The following is an 18,675-nucleotide window of genomic DNA, read 5'->3' on the forward strand; positions in this document are numbered from 1 at the left end:
TTGCTTTCCATATAATTTTCGCTTTTGTTGTAGGATGCTCAATTGTTTCTTTTTGTTCATTTTCTTACACACCATAAACCATTAGTCAACCTGAATATAAACCGTTAGCCCGAACCCAAACCGCACCAAACCGAAACCGGCTCGAAACCGTTATTTTGCTAATGGGCCGTGTTTGGGCTATGTGTTTTTCAGCCCGAAACCGTTAGGCCCAGCCCCAAACCGCCCCAAACCGCACCGTTGACACCCCTAAGATTTCCTGTGGTGTGTTTTCTTATTAACTGGTTCTAGTTAAAGAGAGGTCTTGGAACATAATCCATACCCCTATGTTACATCAAGAAGGTAAGGTTATAGAGGTATTTTGATCCTCTCTACCAGATTCCTCCATTCTTATCACACCATGAGAGAAAATAGTTGTTCTCAAGGCAAACATTTTCATTCGTAAATAATCAAAATCATGGGGAGGGCTCTTGAAGCCTATTTTAGGAGACCTTACTATGAGCCAATTTCCATGGTTGGGATGTGTTGGAATGATTGAATGAATCCTAACTTATGTCAGTGTGACATAACAAGCTTTATTTATAATAATAGTTGTGCATGAGCAAGTACAATGATACCCGATGTGGGATTAAAAACATAAACAATAAGAAACTCTCTAATAGACCAAACTTATGACTTACAAAACTCCCCCCAAGTTGGTGCATAGATATCTAACATGCCCAACTTGCTAACAATACTATTAAATAACTTGACACTCAAACTTTTTGTAAATACATCAACACACTAGTTGTCAAAGGTAACAAAAGAAATCTAAACCAGCCTAGACTCAACCTTTTCTTTATGAAATGCCTATCAATTTCACATGTTTGGTCCTGTCATGCAGATCTGGATTATGGGTGATGCTGATGGCTGATTTGCTATTAGAATACAGCCTTACAGGATATTCCAGATCTGCTCCAAGTTCTTGAAGAAGGCCCTTCAACCATAACATGATAACACTTCACAAATGCCTTGAGCTAAAGCTCTAAATTTCTGTTCGAGCCATTACAGCCTGTTTTTTGCTCCTTCCAAGATGCCCCCCACATAAGCACAATGGCCAGAGGTAGATTTCCTATCATCTGGAAATCCAACCCAATCTGTGTATGCTTCAATTCTAAGATTTCCCTGAGAAGAAATTAGGATACCTTTCCCTGGAGACGCCTTCAAATACCTCAAGATACGATATACTGCATCAAGGTATGAAGAATAAGGATCATGCCTGTACTGACTAACAAGGCTGACAACAAAAGTGATATCTAGCCTAGTGTGTGACAAATAAATCTAACTTCCCAACTAATTTTTGGTAGCTGGTTTTGTTTACTAGTTCTCCTTCCTTAGCCTTCAAGTGCTGATTAGGCTCCACTGGGGTCTCTGCAGGTCTACATCCCAACATTCTAGTCTCTTCTAATAGGTCCAAGATGTACTTTCTGGGAGAGAGAGAGAGAGAGACACCATTAGCAAAGTAGCCCAACCAAGAAAGTACCTGAGTCTGCTTATGTCTTTTATCTCAAACTTTGTCTCTAAAAAGGTCTTCAAGGTTGTAACTTCCTACTCACTACTTCCTATGATGACAATATCCTCCACATATACAAGGAGTACTGTAGTATGAGATCCATCCCACTTGATAAACATGGTATGGTTTGCATTACTTTGCCTGTAGCCATAGGAGTTCGTTGCCTTATGAAATCTTCCAAACCATGCCTTAAGGGATTGCTTTAGACCATATAGGGCTCTTCCTAATCTGCACATCTTCCTATGCGTCTCTGAACTAGAATTGCCAAGGGGCACATCCATATATACTTCTTCTTGCATCTCTCCATGTAGGAAAGCATTCTTCCCCCTAATTGTTGAAGACTCCACCCTTTCTTTTTTTTTTAATTTAAAGCACATGAGAGAACAACCCGAACAATTAGCAGCAGAGGCAAATGTCTCATAGTAGTCAATGTCATAGGTTTAAGTAAAGCCTTGGGCTACTAGTCTTGTCTTATATTTCTCAATAATTCCATCTGCTTTGTGTTTTATTACGAACACCATTTGCACCCAACAATCTTTTCCTTGTAGGCAAAGATACCAAACCCCTCGTCTTATTTTTTTCTCAAGGCTTGCATATCCTCATCCATAGCTTTCTTCCAGTCTGAGTGAGACATTGCCTCCGCCATGAGTTAGGGATAGAGGTGGAAGACAAAGAGGAAATAAAGCTTTGAAATTCCGGGGATAGGGAATGATATGACACGTGGTTAGAAATAGGATGTATGGTGCAAGTACGTGGCTGGTTTCCTAATGCAAGGCAAAATGACGGAGACGACTCGGCGGGAGGAACGATTGTTCAAGACAAGACCGGGCCCAATTGTCGGGCGCGGAGGGGGTTTATGCCCTTTGGTAGGCTAGAGGAGGCAGACCCCCCGCACATCACCCACGTGTTCTTGTCCAACACCCACTTCCAATGGAAAATCGCCAAGGAGACTCAACAAAGGAAACCGGAAGGAATCTCAGGAACACCGAGCTCCCCGACTCTCCCCTAAAAAAGGAGGGAAAAAGGGAACCTATTCCTAAAACAACACCATGACACAAAAATCAGGATCCTAATGTTAACATTTATAACTCTTTTGTGTAGGGGGATAGCCTAAGAATATACATCGTAACCCTCTAGGATCAAGCTTTACCATCTATGATAATTGCGAACAAATGCAACACATCCAAAGACCTTAGGAGGCACAGTGAAATTGGTTGGTCCTAAGAGGACTTTGAGAGGATAGTGCTGGTCTAAGACACGTGAAGGCATCCTATTAATGAGACAGGTGACTATTTGAATTGCATCACCCCAGAACCGAGGAGGCACATGCATAATAAACATAAGGGATTGTGTCACCTTCAAGAGATGCCTACTCTTACGCTCTGCGACCCCATTTTAGGGAGGTGTATCAACACAACTAGTTTAATGGATAATCCCATGGTTAGAATAGTAAGAGGGAAAACTACTACCTGAATATTCAATCCCATTATTTGTTCCAAGGATTTTGATTAGAGCCCCAAATTGGGTCTTAATCATATTGTGGAAATTCTGGAAATAGGAAAACACTTCACTTTTTTTTTTATGTAAGAGATAAACCCAAGTATTTCTAGGTACAACAATCAATGAAAGTAATAAAACAACGATGGTAGAGAAAGACATAGTTTGAGAAGGACCCCACACATCATAATAAATAATAGAAAATGGTTATTTACTTCTATTATCTGAAATGGGATAAATATGTCTAGTTTGCTTGGCCAAAATACAAGCATCACAATGAAAATCATTCAAGTTACACCTTGTAACTAAATTAGAAAATAGTTTGGATAGAACTGACAAAGGAAGGTGGCCAAGACGATTATGCTACTGTAACAAAGACACTAATGCAGGAGAAGATGACTTAGAAACTATAGAAAGAGTTGATGGAGAACTAGAACCGTCCAATAGGTAGAGCCCCCCCTTCTGTTTAGCACTTCCAATCTTACGCCCTCCGTCTCCTTGTCCTAAAAACCACAATGAGATGGAAAGAAGGTTATTTTGCAGTTCATATCACGGGTTAGGCTACAAATGGATATAAATTAGTTGAAAATTTAGGAACATGCAAAACAAAGGAAAGAGTGAGGTTAAGTGAGCAGATAATGGAGCCCTTTCTAGAAATAGGGGGTAGGGATCCATCAGTTGTTTGAGCATTCTGAGCAAATGGAACATAAGAATAAGTGTGGGATAAATAAGATGAGCCTGTCATGTGGTCGGTTGTCTCATAATCAATTATCTATGAGGGATAAATAGAATTGACATGGTTACAACCAAAAATACCTGCAATAGACGGGGAACTAGAGGTAGAGGCAATGGCAAATGCAACACTCATGCTGGGAATTGACTTGGAAGAGGTCCCATCAAGCCTGGTCAACCTGATTTGCAGAAATCAAGATTGCTGCCCCTACTTCCCTTCCTCTATAAGAACTGGTTGGACGTCCATGTAACTTCCAACATTTATCCTTTGTATGACATTCCTTTCCACAATACTTACACTTCACAGGAGGTTGAGAATCACCCAAAAAAGGCTTAGGATTACTAGACCCAACAGCTAATGCAAACCTATCAGGAGTCTGTGTATGCAACATAGCTATCTATCAACTATCCTATATATCCACCATGGTATAGGCTTGCTCCAGAGAGGGGAAAGGTTCATGGGAAAGGATGCGTGCATGAATCTGATCATACTCTATATTTAATCCTACAGAAAGTCATAAACCTGAAGTTGGTCCTCCTACTTTTGATAAGCAATAGCATCTTCAGCATAATTGGGTGTAAGTTTTCCATAGAAATCTAAGGCCTGGTAGTATCCTCAAAGTGTATTGTAATATTGAGAGAGAGTAAGATTTTTATGTTGCAATTGATGAATCTTCCGTCTAATTTCAAAGCATTGTGCATCATTGCCCACTTTGGATTATGTATATTGAGTAACCTTCTAAATAGTAGCAACATCTAGGAGAAGGAGATAGTTCTTTGCTATGCTTGGTTCAATGGAATTAAGAAGAATTCCCATGACCAAACATTCATCTATATACCACTTGGTAAACTACGGACCAGGAGAGGAAGGCTTAGTATGAGTCCCATCAAGATGGCTAGTGAGACCACGAGCACCAATTGCTAAGGAGACAAAATGGGACCACCGAAGATAATTGGTCCCATTGAGCTTTATTGTAGTCATCTAAAGCAGAGAAAACTTATGATCTCGAGGAATAGAGGAAGCGGGAAACTCATTAGAGACACTAGAAGAGGAGTTGGGTGTACCTTCCGCCATCACAGGGACTAAGAATTAAACAAGGATGAACAGGAAAATCTTTGATAGGAGAAGACTACTCAACACCTTAGGTAGGTTATAAACATAATTTATTTTATTTTTTATTTTATATTTTTTATTTTTGGGAAAAAAATCTTGGAATGTTGTGGTGGTACTCAAAGCAGGGAATGATGCTCTTAAAGAAAGGATAAACCATAGTTTTTTCTGTAGCAGACTTCTAGAGATGGGAAAAATAGGAAAGCAAAGGTTTGGTATCCAGATTGGTGGAAGAAGAAATAGAAGGAAGGTGATGAATTCTACTATTACAGAACCCCCCCCCCCCCCCCCAACCCCTTTCTTGTTGTAGAAGTCTTACGATTCAAAAGGAACTAGCGGAAGCAGGGTTGATGGTTTTTTTGATGATGAAGAAGAAGAATCAGAACCAGAAGAAGGAGATTCAGTTATAGAGTTTTTCAAGGTCATGATGGGGGAGATGAAGATGGCGGAGGCTCTAGATCTTGCCGGAAGTGGAGTTGATGATTTGAGGTCTCTACTTGAGATGGAGACAATGGCTCCGAAATGCTTGTTTAAGGCGGAAGGGTGATTGGGAGGAAAAAGCAGGAGATGGCAGAAGTTTCAAGCGTTAACCATGGCTGCAATCTTTTTTCTCACAAGATTTTATTTATTTATTTATATTTTTTGAATCTAAATTTGACAAAGAAGAGGAGAGAGAAGTGGGCTTAGTAATGGATCAGACAGTTGGCTTTGATACCCTATTGGAATGATTGAATAAATCCTAACTTGTGTCAGTGTGACACAGCAGGGCTTTATTTATAATAATAGTTATGCATGAGGAAGTACAATAATACCCGATGTGGGACTAAAAGCATAATGAATAAGAAACTCTCTAATAGATCAAACTTATGACTTATAACAGGATGTAATGGTGGGCTCAGGTAGGTTAATATGGTTAGGTCAAAAGATTCAAAATAGAGGTAGAGTTAGAGTTCTATCGAACCCATGGCAGATCATAGGGTTAAGTTATGTTGCTGTGCTGGAGTCTATCGGTGAAGGTTTGGTGTTGCATTGATTGTGGAATACTGCTGAAATTGGAAAATAGCAGAAAATTAGGTTTGGTAGGTTTCAGGAAGGAAGATTATGGAATCTAGGGTGTCTGATGGTTTCATGAGGCTGGAATGCAGATTGAGTTCTTCGATGGTATAGAGGATAATAAATATGGAAACAAACTGATGGCTGGTTTGGTCTACGTTGAATTTATTGTTTCGCTGGAATTTAACTGAGATCGGGTGTTTGCTAGGTTTTAATGGATGGTCCATAGTTGTGATGTTGACGAGGCGATGCAAGGTTATTTACACCAGTTAAGGGGGTGAGGCACCTGCTGAGGCGCTTCTGAGGTGGTTGAGGCATTTGAAATGACATTTTTGTACATCCCATACACTCTTGGTCGTCATAAATATATCATATCTTACATAATTAAAAACAAAATTAACATTAGGGTACCTTAAGTCATCCAACATACCCCAAGGAACATGTTTATAGTTGCCTCTTGGGGTCTTAGTTCTTTTCGGTCTTCCGCTTAAAGACCTTGTTCCTTTGTTCTCTTTCGTTTAATATAATTATTAATTCATCCAAAAAAAGTCATCCAACATACCTAAATACCACATATAGTAATTTAACTAGGTCGTCCCTAATAAATTACAAGTTTTTAAATAGAAGCTAAATTTTTTCTATAAAATCAATAATTTATAATTTACCATAAAATATTATACTATTATCAACTATTCAATTCACAATCAAGAACCTGCTGGAATAGCACTTTGCAAGTAACCAGAGGGTCACGAGAGCTTGATTTAGCATCTTTGTTAAATAATAATAAGGCTGTTGACTGCCTTATGCACATTGTATAAGCGAAGGTTGCCTCACACCCTTGAGGACTGCTTGGACGCCTAGATGACACTAGGCATCGCCTTGACAAATGACAACTATGGGATGGTCTGCAAACTGGGTCGCATACTTCGAGGCTGCAGGTGAGTATTTGATCCAAAATTGGCGTTTAATGGATGGCTGGAATGCCTCGACAGAACTGATGTGATGAAAATGTGAGGGGGGGGGGAAGAGGAGAATTAGGGGTGATGTTTAGAGGATTAGAAGGAGATCAGGAGTTCAGGAATGATTCAACTTACTGATTATTGATGAACAGAAGGTTGAATCACTAAGATCTTTATCTTGCAGAAAGTTTGAGCAATAAGAAGGTGGCTTAGGAAAATCAAATATGACAGTATGGTTGGGAGACTAAATATTTTGATGGAGGGCATGGGGAATGAATAGCTTTTGCAAGGCTACTTGTGCAATCCATCACCAAGGGGGCCTTATTTTAGGATTGGGTCATACATGGGCCTTCAATGCCATCGGTTTGAGCTGTAAGGGGCCTCTTTATATGTCTGGAATGAGGATATCTGGGATAGTACAAAAATAGCATATTAGTTAGTGCAATTTCTGATATTGAACTGGGTTAGTTCTGGTTGAATTTTGGTCAGTTTACTTTATTTGGTGATCATGTGATCACTTAAATGTCACATCACTAGAAATCAAATGTCATTTAGACCCTCACCCCTCCCACGTTTGGTGTTATGTTTTAATTAGAATTAGCTTTCCTTTTTCATTAGGACTTTGTACCTGGGCTGATTAAAGCCTCCATTTAAAGACATGGATCAGATTAATTGAATTGCTTGAGCAAGCTGCTACTGCCTCTCTCTCCTCTGTGAGACTTGTCCAGTGTTGAAATATATACTGAAGCTTGGTGCTAAAGTCCAAGTTTCTGCATTGGAATTGGTGTTTAATGTTAGACCATGGACTGACTACGGAATCAGTGTTTGCAGAGAATGGTTATCCTACAAGCAACTGTAGTCTGCAGTTCCTGATCATCCCTCCCATTACTTTCCTGCAGCCATTAGGCAAACAGATCCCCTTCATTCAATCCACAGTTGGAGCCCCATCTGAATAAACCAAAAATCCCTTCTTTCTTGAGCTTGATTTTCCAAGCTGGTTTTCTTTTATTCTGTAAAACCAGCCATTAATCCCTTCTTTCTTGAACTTGACTTTCCAAGAAAATCCGCAACAGCACCACCCCCTTGGCCCTCCACCATGCCGCCCTCTCCCAACAAAAAAGAATAAGGTAAACTTAGATCTGAACCAGTCTAACCCTGAAATCCCTACTGATCTTTAGGCATCATCCTTGTCTACTCAGACTAATTTCATTGAAGTTTAAGTCAGTCCACCCATATGATCCTTGGAAATTGATGACAAAACACACACCTAATAACACCCAAAAACCCTGTTTTTCCCAAAAGAATCAACTTTTGCCCGTCCAAATGATTCCAAACTTGAACCAACCTTGTTCTTAACCTTTTCCTTACATGTTCCCCAGTTAGTGACAATTTTTTTGTCCCCCCCTCAAAGGAAGATCCCAAGGTGACACCCTTAATTGCTGAGATTGATTGTAACAATGTACTTTGCGTTTCAACCTAATTCAAATTGGTTCTTTTAGAGATATTGGTTATAGGCCATCAATATTATTTAAGGTACAGCAGCTAAACAATACTTAAAACAAACACTGTTAATTAACAAATCATTGGCTGAACAGAGAAATTTTATATTTATGGTCTCAATGGCTGGCATAAATCTTAAATTCAAACTAGAAAACTAGCTCACCTAAGTAGGATCATTAAATAAATCCTGATTAAGTCGACAGCTTCAAACATGACCTGAGTAAAACAAATAATAGGCTGACAAATATTTAAAACAAAGTAAACCTATGCCCATGATTTTGGTGCAGATATGTGGAGATTAACTACAGATAATCATGCTGCTATATGGAGAGCACAAGTAGTTTGATTGCTGCTAGTGTGAAATCCATTGCATATTAGCGCATCCATTTTCTTTTGCTGTGTCATGAATCTACTGGCCTTTATTGAGAGAGAGGCTGCTTAGTTCTTCAAGTCTTCTCAAGTGGTCTTCTAGAATTCCAGCCAACGGATTAGTGCTGTGGGCCCCATCATGTGTATAAGACGATGCATGACCCTCGCGGCTTCTTAATTAATGGTCTTGACCTCTTAAATAGGCTTTATTTATTTATCATGTCCTGCAGCCTTTAAATATTTGGTTCCCAATAGACAAAATTGCCCTTCACACTTGAATTGCTAATAAATAAAATACTCTTGCTCACCCACAATCTTGGGGTGAAATAAGGCTGGGTTTCACCCCTATTAAGTAAGTTCAAAGAATGGCTTGAGTGAAAGCTGGAGTGGCACAAGACAGATTGAAAGCAAAGGGAAGGTAGGTTTGAAACCCTGTCCTTATTAACCTTCCCGTGCTTCTTCAACACAGAGAAAGGCGGATTGCTTGAGTTGTTAGCCCTTGTTAGGAATCAAACTCCCGATAGCCTGACTGGTTTGCCTTATTTTCTTTCTGAAACCCAACCAGTAGTCAAATGGTAGTGGGAACAAGCCACTAGGTGAGTAGACAATAAGGACATGTCGATACCTGTGTTTATTAAAAAAAGATTCAGGTGCTCTGGTTGGCACTTTTGCTTGGATTAAGGCCACCCGGACCCTACTTTAGGTCTGAAAATCTCAACCAAGGCCCAACCGTATGGGGTTCAGTCCAGCCTAGGTCCACTTTGATTGACCTTGTTTGGCCATGATTAGCCTTGATAGACCTAATGAGCCCCATTTGGCCCTGATTTCGGTACAATAAAAAAGAGAGGGAAAAACACCGTATCAATGGTGAAGGTAGTGCTAAAGAGAAAAATCACTATAAATTAAGGCATTAAATAAAGATCAAAATTGGGTGGGATTAGGCCGGTTGGGACAGGACAAAGCCTTATTGCGTGACTAAGAGCTTCCATTTTGGCAACCCTAACCAACCGTCAGGGGGAAAGAATCAGCCTGCGCCTTGTTCGGGTTCCGGTCAGGTTTGGGTCCTCAGGGCCAAATTTATGCCCTTATCTCTATTGCCCAATGGGTTGGTTCCCAATTGGTAGAAGTGATTCATCATTCATCTCTAATTTGAGCTCCTTTGATGTAGCCTCAATAGGATTGAGGGCCAAGGCCAAGAACTCTGGACAGGATCCATTTGAATTTTTTTTTCTTTTCTTTTTAAAAATCAGTTAGGGTGTCTAGGTCTGAAAATAGGTTATCTTGAGTTTAGGTCCTAGAAGTTTGGTTTGATTAAAGACATTATGGGAATATTAGGGATGGGTTAAAGAGGTGGACTTTCAAATTTGGATGGTTCTTATAACAGACAAGGTTTTAGAGGCATTGGTTTTAGGGTAGGGGTTATCAAGAACTAAAGATCCAACTGCTGGACTGCCAAAAAACATGGATTGAATCTACATGATGATGTTTGGAGATGATGCTCTGAGCTATTGCCAGATATGATTTGTTAATCTGATATATATCTAACAATGGAGTTAGGTTTGGTGATGTAGTCTCAGTTGAATGAGGGCCAATTAACCAAGTCTGTAACAGAACTAGGTCAAATGGGACAAAATATGGGGTGTCTAGGCAATTAGGATTTATGGGATTCATAGTTGTCAAGGCATCATCTAAGTTCGCTGAGGCGTCTTGGCCCTTTTTTTGGGTCAAGGCGACCTGGTGTTGCCTAGGCAACACCTTGGCGCCTTGTGTGGTGTCGCCTTTATTTTTGGTTTCCTGTATCGCCTCGCCTCACCTTGTTGCCTTGACAACTATGATGGGATTATCTCAAATGGGTTGATCTGGTTTGGGCTCAGATTAAAACTGTGAAGGTAGGTAGTTTCGGGTTTTAGTAATCAGAAATGGATCCCAATGGGTTGTTTTGGAATAACGAATAATGAGATATGAAAGAGTTTTTGTTTTCTTGAAAGGGTGTTATGGGTGAATTCTTGACAAGGGAAATTCTGGTTTATAGAGATGGGTTGGGGTTGCAGTTTGGATTGTGTCTAGCTGGTAGGGTGTAGAAGATGTCCCTAAAGTTAGGGTAGAATTTTGGGTGAGTTGTTAGGAGATACCAAGTCTCATGGAAATTTGGGTTTCAAGAACTTGCTGGATTTTTGGGGTTGGGGTCAGGATCAAAGGGCAAGGGTGTTGGGTAGGTTGTGTGTATGAAGTTAGGTTGATATCCGATGGTAGATTTGAGAGATACGAGGTTTCTCAATATCTAGGGTTTGTGGAGCTTGATGGAGAGTTTAGGGTTAAAGAGAAAGGAAAAATGGGGTCAGGTAGAGCTGGATCTTCAACTTGTAAGGAAAGCTTGATAGAGCTTGATGTTTTCTGAAGCCCTATGTAAGGAATTACAATTTCTCCATGGTTAGTTCTTTCTGTGGTATCTCCTTTCTCCTCCGGCCCCTCCCCACGGGTCATGTTGTATTAATATTAAAAGAAGAAAGGAAAACTGACTTGAGGGTGTATTTATGAATTTTCCATTATTTCTGTTCCTCCTGGAGCTAGCACTCTGATCATTACTTGAGGATTCTCTGCTTGTTCTCTTCTTTGGGTTGTTATAGAGTGGAGGTCCAAATCAGATGATTGCGAAAAGGTCATTATGGATCTGAAAAAAAGAGCTTCTAGCATTGCAGTGAGCATTGCGAAATTGAACCGTCAAAGAAAATCAAAGGTTAGGCATCAGTGAATTATTATTCATTTTGTAAAGAATCTGATTAAGTAGATAATAAAGTTTGTGGTTTATTTTTGCATGATTTGCTATTTACCGGATTGTTTGTGTGGTATTACAGGAGACACAAATAGAACAGTTAAAATTGCAGAAACATGAGATATTGGAGAAGTGTGAATCGGCTCAGATAAAACTTCCGACTATTGCTGAACCAATGGAAACTGAACCACAGGATCCAGTTTTTGATTATAGTCAGCTTAGCAGATCACATCTGCAGGACATGAATTCTTCTGAACGTGAGAAGCTTGAGGTCGAATTGAAGCAAAAGATGGATAAGATAATATCAGAAATTGAAAGAACAGCTCCCAATTTGAAGGCACTGGATCAATATGAAGCTTTGAAAGAGAAGGAAAGATTAGTAACTCAAGAGTTTGAAGCAGTGAGGCAAGAAGAGAAAGAAATCACTGATAAATTCAACTTAGTGAAACAAAGGAGGTGAGACTTCATGTTCATGACTAATGCTTTAACAGTATTATTTACAGAGATATGAGCCTGGAGTTAAACTTTGAGTTTCAGTGGCTAATTGATGTCCATCTCATGACCATCTTTGAGAGGAAACACCTCTTTTGCGACTCGTCGTTCCTTTTTTTCCCCCCTTATTTCCTTTTCTTATGTTCTGGAAACTTTGGTGTGTTGTTACTGTAGTCTAATGATGAAAATTCTGGATATTGTACTCCTATATCTTTCTCCAAAAAGTACTTCATGTTCATTTATCTTCCTGTTATGCCATGTCTGCACTAGTTCATTATATTGGTGTGGTTTGATATATTTGACTGAACAGTCAGTGTGGGGGGTTACCATGTAACAGCTTCCCATAAATTAACTGCATCTGTTCATTTTCATAAAATCTTATTTTCTGTCAGAGTCAAAATCATTTTATGGGTGTTCTGAATATTGTGATATTGAGCAGCAACCTTCTTTACCAGGAAACCCCATTTTCTTGAATGGAAACTTTGTCTCCCTTGAGAAGCTCCTCAATGTAGGCTTTTGCTGATGGAGTTCAGAGTTCAAAAGCCAAGGGCTTGGTGTCTGGGTTTTCATAAAGTTCTGTTTCCTTGCTTCTTTTCTCATACACTCTGGGATGGCTCTTCCAGATAGTACTTCTGCGAGACCAAGCTGAAGATAAAGCGTTTACCTGTTATGGACTCGGGCTTTTGAACCTTGGTAGGTGATGCTAGCCAAGGTCAGGCCAATCATTGCTTTTTTTGTTGCATAGGGGTCTTCCTTTTTCATTTCTGCTTTGAGTCTTAGTTACGTATTAGATTGGATTTTAATTTTCTACTAGTGGGTTTTAGTTAGTTGTGGACTTCATTCACGAACTTGGGTTGTAGGTTTTTGTTTTGCCATTAAGTTTTGATAAAGGGAAGGATATGATCCAAGTTGGAGAGTCTATTTCGAAGTCTTTAAAGTGAAGTTCGTTTTGGATATGGTGAAGTGCCGATGGATTAGTTGTAGCAGTTTCTTTTAGTTTGTATTGTGTTCTATGTTCTTCCGTGTTATTTAAACCCAATGAATAATTTTGTTCTAAAAGGGCATACCCAGTGCATGTGACTCCTGCTGCTGCAGCATCTGGGAGGGTCATAATGTATGCAGCCTTATCTCAACCTTGAATCTGCAACACTATGTTTGAATTGAGTAACCTTACTGTTGCACCAATGCCTCCCTTTTCCAAAGTGGGGGCAGGTTTCTTCTTCTTCTTTTTCTTTTTCCTTTTTTTTTTTTTTTTGGTAGAGATATTTATGCACTATTTTCTGTAGCATCCTTCACAATCAATCAGGGTTCAGGTTTGAACTGTTTCTGTTTCTGAACTAGTTTCAATTCACTGCACGCATTCCTGCGGATCAGTCTGAGATTCTTACTTTGTATTTTCTCTTAAAAAACTGTTTTGTTATTGGTACCTGATCCTGTGACAATTTAATCAAAATGATTGGAGCTCATTTTTTCGAACTGTACTAGGATTCTGTCATGCTGAACTACAGTTAGAACCCATTCCATTGCTTCTGGCTAGAGCTACATCTCTGACTGACCTAACTTTCCCACTTGTAGTAGCTGTTAGGACCTGCAGGCACGCACTTGAATTCTGGTGTGTCTAATCCATATTGGATGAGTTTTTGACTTTCATTCAACATTTTGATGGCTGCAATTCAGCATTATTTCCGTGCTTTAATTTCAAAGATGTTCATCTAATTTTAATTTTCTGCTGCTTGTTTTTCTGGTAGAATTCTTTACTAGCCAATTTCAAGTAGGAGGGGAACTTTGGTTTCCCAACATTTTAGAACTAGGATTCTCAATCCCAGTGCTAAGCACTGTTGTCAAAGCGTCCGCCTAGGTGGCAAGATGGTTTTTCAACTGCTTTGTTTTTAATTGCTTAATTGACACGCTGTTTTTTCGCCATTGTTTTGCCTAAGTGCCATTGCTTTGTCTCCTTGTACACCTTATTGCCGCCTAGATGCTAAAGCAACCGCTTTTTTGACATTTTCTGCATAATATATATTTTTTTAAATCAAAATTTATTCTACAAAGTTGTATATAAATTTAATAGCTTCATTTCGGAATCGAGGCCCAAATTTCAAAGGACCCCCATGCCCATTGGCAACAGAATGTGAAGCATGAGCCACCTCAACATCGAGAACCAATGAATCATTAAATATACAGATGACTGGGAAATCGGAATAATGAGATCTATTAATTTATCATGTTGGTCTTGTTAGTACATAGTCATTGTTATGATGTTTGATGAGATGAACTTATGTTTGTGTTAGTTTTTAGATAATTTTTCATAATTATGATTCTTGAATGCTTTCTTTTTTGGATGAAGTGACTATTGAATGTTTGTTTAGCTTATTATAGAAAGTTGTTGTATAAAGCCCAAGTTGTGTTGGTTGCCTTGACAACCTTGGTGCTGAGTAGGATGTCATTAGTATCTTATTTGGTTTCCGTATTAGTGGGACTTCGTCTGGCTATATCTTGTGTGTGTCCTAAGGGAAGGAGCTCAAACTCAGCTTATAGAGGTTCACCTGTGCTTGTACTCATTGTGGTTCAGCGCCTCAGCTCATATAGATGGAGTTAATGTTAATTTGATGTGAGAACTGCCTAATTTCTCATTGTTGGCATATACTCCAGCATAATTTTGTGCAGGTGTAAATTTTTCTTGCAAATATTATCAGGTTTGATCTACCCATATTGTGAAACATGGCAGAGCCTGTTTGACTCAAATTTGGTACATAGGCAGGGAGACTCAGCTAAATGTCACCCAAATTTGGGCCTCAATTTACCTGCTGTGTTGCAGATAACACTGTTAGCGCTATAACACTGTTAGCGCCATGACTCTTTATAAGTGCTGATTGAATGGTTTCTGGTCTTAAATATGTTCTGCCCTCATTGTTTGTCTCATGAAAGTTGAATGAATTGCACTTGTATTGGTTTATGCAGGTATGAATTGTTCATGGAGGCTTTCAGCCACATCTCGACTAATATTGACAAGATCTATAAGCAACTTACAAAAAGCCACACACATCCACTGGGAGGGACAGCATATTTAAACCTAGAAAATGAGGATGATCCTTTCTTACACGGAATTAAGTACACTGCCATGCCCCCTACAAAGCGCTTCCGTGATATGGAACAATTATCTGGTGGGGAGAAGACTGTTGCAGCACTTGCACTGCTGTTCTCTATTCACAGGTTTACTTCAACATTTATGAATTTGCATGTCTTTCATCTTTCATATTCAACTTGATGGATGCACATGCATGCACAAAGATAATGTCGAAATTTGTTTCCTCTTTTTGTAGTTCATTTGGTTTTCTTGATTTTATTTTTATTTTTATTTTCTTCCTATTCCTTATTTTTTATTTTCATTTGTTTGAGAATTGTCTCTTTCTTTCTTTCTTTTTTTACCCCCTCGAGTGAGTGTGTGGGGTGGGTGTGTTGAGTTTCTAATATCAAATATTTTTACTAGTTATGCTTTGGGAGAACTTCCTATTAAGAGTTATTGTGTCTTGAACACGGACTTAAAAACGTATGTTGTTTTATTGAATTTACATGTCAGAACTCACAATTGAACCTTGCTTCTCTTTGTTCGTGTATGTTGGTTCATGAACTAAGCAAGAGTTTGCCTTCCATGTGCTGTTTCAGTTTCAAGCCTTCTCCATTTTTCATTTTGGATGAAGTTGATGCCGCTTTGGACAATCTAAATGTTGCAAAGGTTGCTGGATTCATCAGAGCAAAATCATGTGGAGCAAGGGGTAGTCAAGATGCTGATGGAGGGAGTGGTTTTCAGAGCATTGTGATCTCACTGAAGGATAGTTTCTATGATAAGGCTGAAGCATTGGTGGGAGTTTATAGGGATGCAGAAAGAAGGTGAGTCCAAACCTGTAAATCACACTTTAGGTCTACCATGTTCACCTATTGAAACAGTCAATCACCCTTCAGGTATACCGTGTTAACTTATTGAACCAGTTACGAGTTCCATACTGACTTCTTCACTGTCTGCAGCTGTTCGAGGACATTGACATTTGATCTGACCAATTATCGGGAGTCATGAGAAGCTTGGGAAAGATGACTTAATTTACTGTATATATCTTCTGAGCCGATAATGCAAATTGCTGCTATATCGACCGCAAATTTCTAGGTTTGCATATGTATTAAATTCTATCTGTGCCTCAGTACTGATTTAAGCGAATCATGCTACTGTCTTTTGCTTCTTGAATCTAGGAACTTTAGCCGGCTGTCATTTATTCATAAAAGCCTTCTGAACTAACTTTTATAATGCTTGTCCTCTAGATCACGGTTTCAGGCATCAGGATTTGATCGGTTGATTGGTATTGGTATTGGCTTGTGGCTATTAGATTTCTATCTTCATATATTCAAATGAGAGACAACCATTATAAAAGTTAGAACTTAGTCGGACAACCATTATTTTATCTTCATATATTCAGGATTTGATCGGTTGATTGGTATTGGTATTGGCTTGGCTCTATAAATCGAACTTATTAATATTGAATGATTTGAACTATTTTGAAGACATAATATGCATTTTTGTTTTCTACTGCTATAAATTAATTTGACATACTTTTCTTGATAGAAAGATAACAAGATGGTTCCATGGGCTTTGAAGTCATTATGCTTCTTCTGACCCTGGAGTAAAATACCAAAGTGTTTCAAAGAACGGAAGGGGGGTTACCTTGACGTAGTCTGCCTGCTTGGATTAACTTTAGTTAACTGAATTCTCTCACTCTATTCAAAGAGTCAACATGAAAATTCATCCACCTTTAAGTTTGTAGGAAGTACTTTGTATTCATTATGCCTGACATTGAATGAGTGAGTATTCACCTTATCAATTATCAAATCAATGCTAGTTTTATTTGGAGCTAAAATTAGTTCCTGAATTGGGCTGAACCCAGGATTTGTTAGGCTATTGTTCTCTTATTCTCTAGTAGAATTCAGAGACTACGACTTCGATTTTACAATAGGATAAATTGTTGATTGTATTATGATGGATTCTTTTGGAAAACATTGGTGCACATGTAAGTGAGGTGTTCTACCTAATTGAGTTATAACCTTTATGTCTGTGATAGTTTATTATGGAGAAATGTTATTTTCAAGGTAAGTGTTTCATGCTGACACTACCAATTGCGGAGATAAGAGGATGATTCGAAAGATTTTGTGCTGGGAAGCCAATTATTTTAAGGAAGTACCAGGGGGATTCCATCAAGGCTACTCCGATGATCAGATTGGATTATGAAGACGTTGCGGTGGCTCTTTTAGATGTGTTGGATAAGGTTGACGAGTGAGGGATTGTCAAACTTGATTGCTCAAAGGGAAAGCCAAGGTGATATTAAAAGCATTAAGACAAGAGGAAAAATTGACCCCCTTACCCATCAGATATTTGGGGATGATTGTGTGTTATTTTTGAAAGTCAAGATCACTAGGATTTACTCTTTGAAGGAATGTATTTAAGATTATTGCAAAGCATTGGACAAGTTGTTAATTTGAAAAAAATTAAGCTTATGCTTCAGCCCAAACACAATTCCTAGGGTGAAAATGTGGTTTTTCAAGATTTTTAAAGTTTCTCATGGGAAGGGCCCAAATAAATACTTAGGCCTCTCTATAGACTATGAAGTCTTTATAAAGTGGATTTGTAGCATTCAATTAGTGATAGATTTGGAAGGAGGATTGAAGGGTCGACAAAGAAATTGCATAACCATGCTAGTAAAGAGGTTTTATTGAAGGCATTGGCACTCCCATTTTGTCTCTATGCATCTTCCCATTTTTCTCACCAGGAAATTAAGCAAGTTGTCTTTGATGCAAATGGCTTAAAATTTCCAGGACCAAATGGATTTACTGCCATATTTTATCAACATTCATGGGAGTATATCAAATATGATATTCTGCAGATGTTCTGCATTTCTTTCTACAGGTACATTCTCAGTGTCCATCAATTCTAATTTCATTGCTTTCATTCAAAAGTTTGATAATCCCGTATCAGTTGGAGATTTCAGATCCACCGGTCTCTGCAATATGAGCTACAAAATTAATCCAAGCTTTTGGTAAATAGGTTAAAGCTAATACTCCTGACCCTTGTTTCATTTCAATAAAATGGGTTTGTTAAAGATCAGCACATTCAAGACAATGTCCTCATTGCTCATGAAGTCATGTATAAATTACATACACATCGAAGAAGAAAGAAATGTCTCATGGTAGTGAAATTAGATACGAGCAAAGCTTATGATTGACTTGAGTGGTCTTTTATCAAAAAAACATTGTACGCGTATGGTTCTCCTGTTCAATGGATAAAGTAGTTAACTTTTTGTGTTACAACACCCCAACACTTAATTCTCTTAAGTGGTTCTCCTCTTGCTTACTTCAAGCCTACTAGAGGATTGAGACAAGGAGATCCTCTATCTTCATATCTATTTGTATTGTGCACCAAAGTTCTTACTTCACATCTAGAGACAACCCTACAGGAAAGACAATTAAAGGGGATTCAATTTATTCGAGGTGGGGAACGTCTCTCTCACTTAGCATTTGTAAATGATTTGATTTTATTTGGACAAGCAACAAGCTAGGAAGCAAGAATCTTTTATTCAATCATACAAAAGTATTGCAC

General features: G+C 38.8%; 1 protein-coding gene across 1 annotated transcript in view; it reads left to right on the forward strand.

Moving 5' to 3' along the window:
• The window catches only part of TTN8 (Structural maintenance of chromosomes (SMC) family protein), a 72,877-nt gene extending 55,905 nt beyond the window's left edge, over positions 1–16,972 (forward strand). The window contains exons 14-18 of the mRNA XM_089135699.1: positions 11,398–11,507; positions 11,626–11,999; positions 14,997–15,248; positions 15,702–15,926; positions 16,062–16,972. Coding sequence (XP_088991825.1) covers positions 11,398–11,507; positions 11,626–11,999; positions 14,997–15,248; positions 15,702–15,926; positions 16,062–16,110 — 1,010 coding nt within the window. The 3' untranslated portion in view covers positions 16,111–16,972. The remainder of the gene's footprint in view (positions 1–11,397; positions 11,508–11,625; positions 12,000–14,996; positions 15,249–15,701; positions 15,927–16,061) is intronic.
• The last annotated feature ends 1,703 nt before the right edge of the window (positions 16,973–18,675 follow it).

This window comes from Hakea prostrata, chromosome 1 (assembly GCF_041222555.1).
Source record: "Hakea prostrata isolate BN-2017 chromosome 1, UWA_Hpros_2, whole genome shotgun sequence".
NCBI lineage: Eukaryota > Viridiplantae > Streptophyta > Magnoliopsida > Proteales > Proteaceae > Hakea > Hakea prostrata.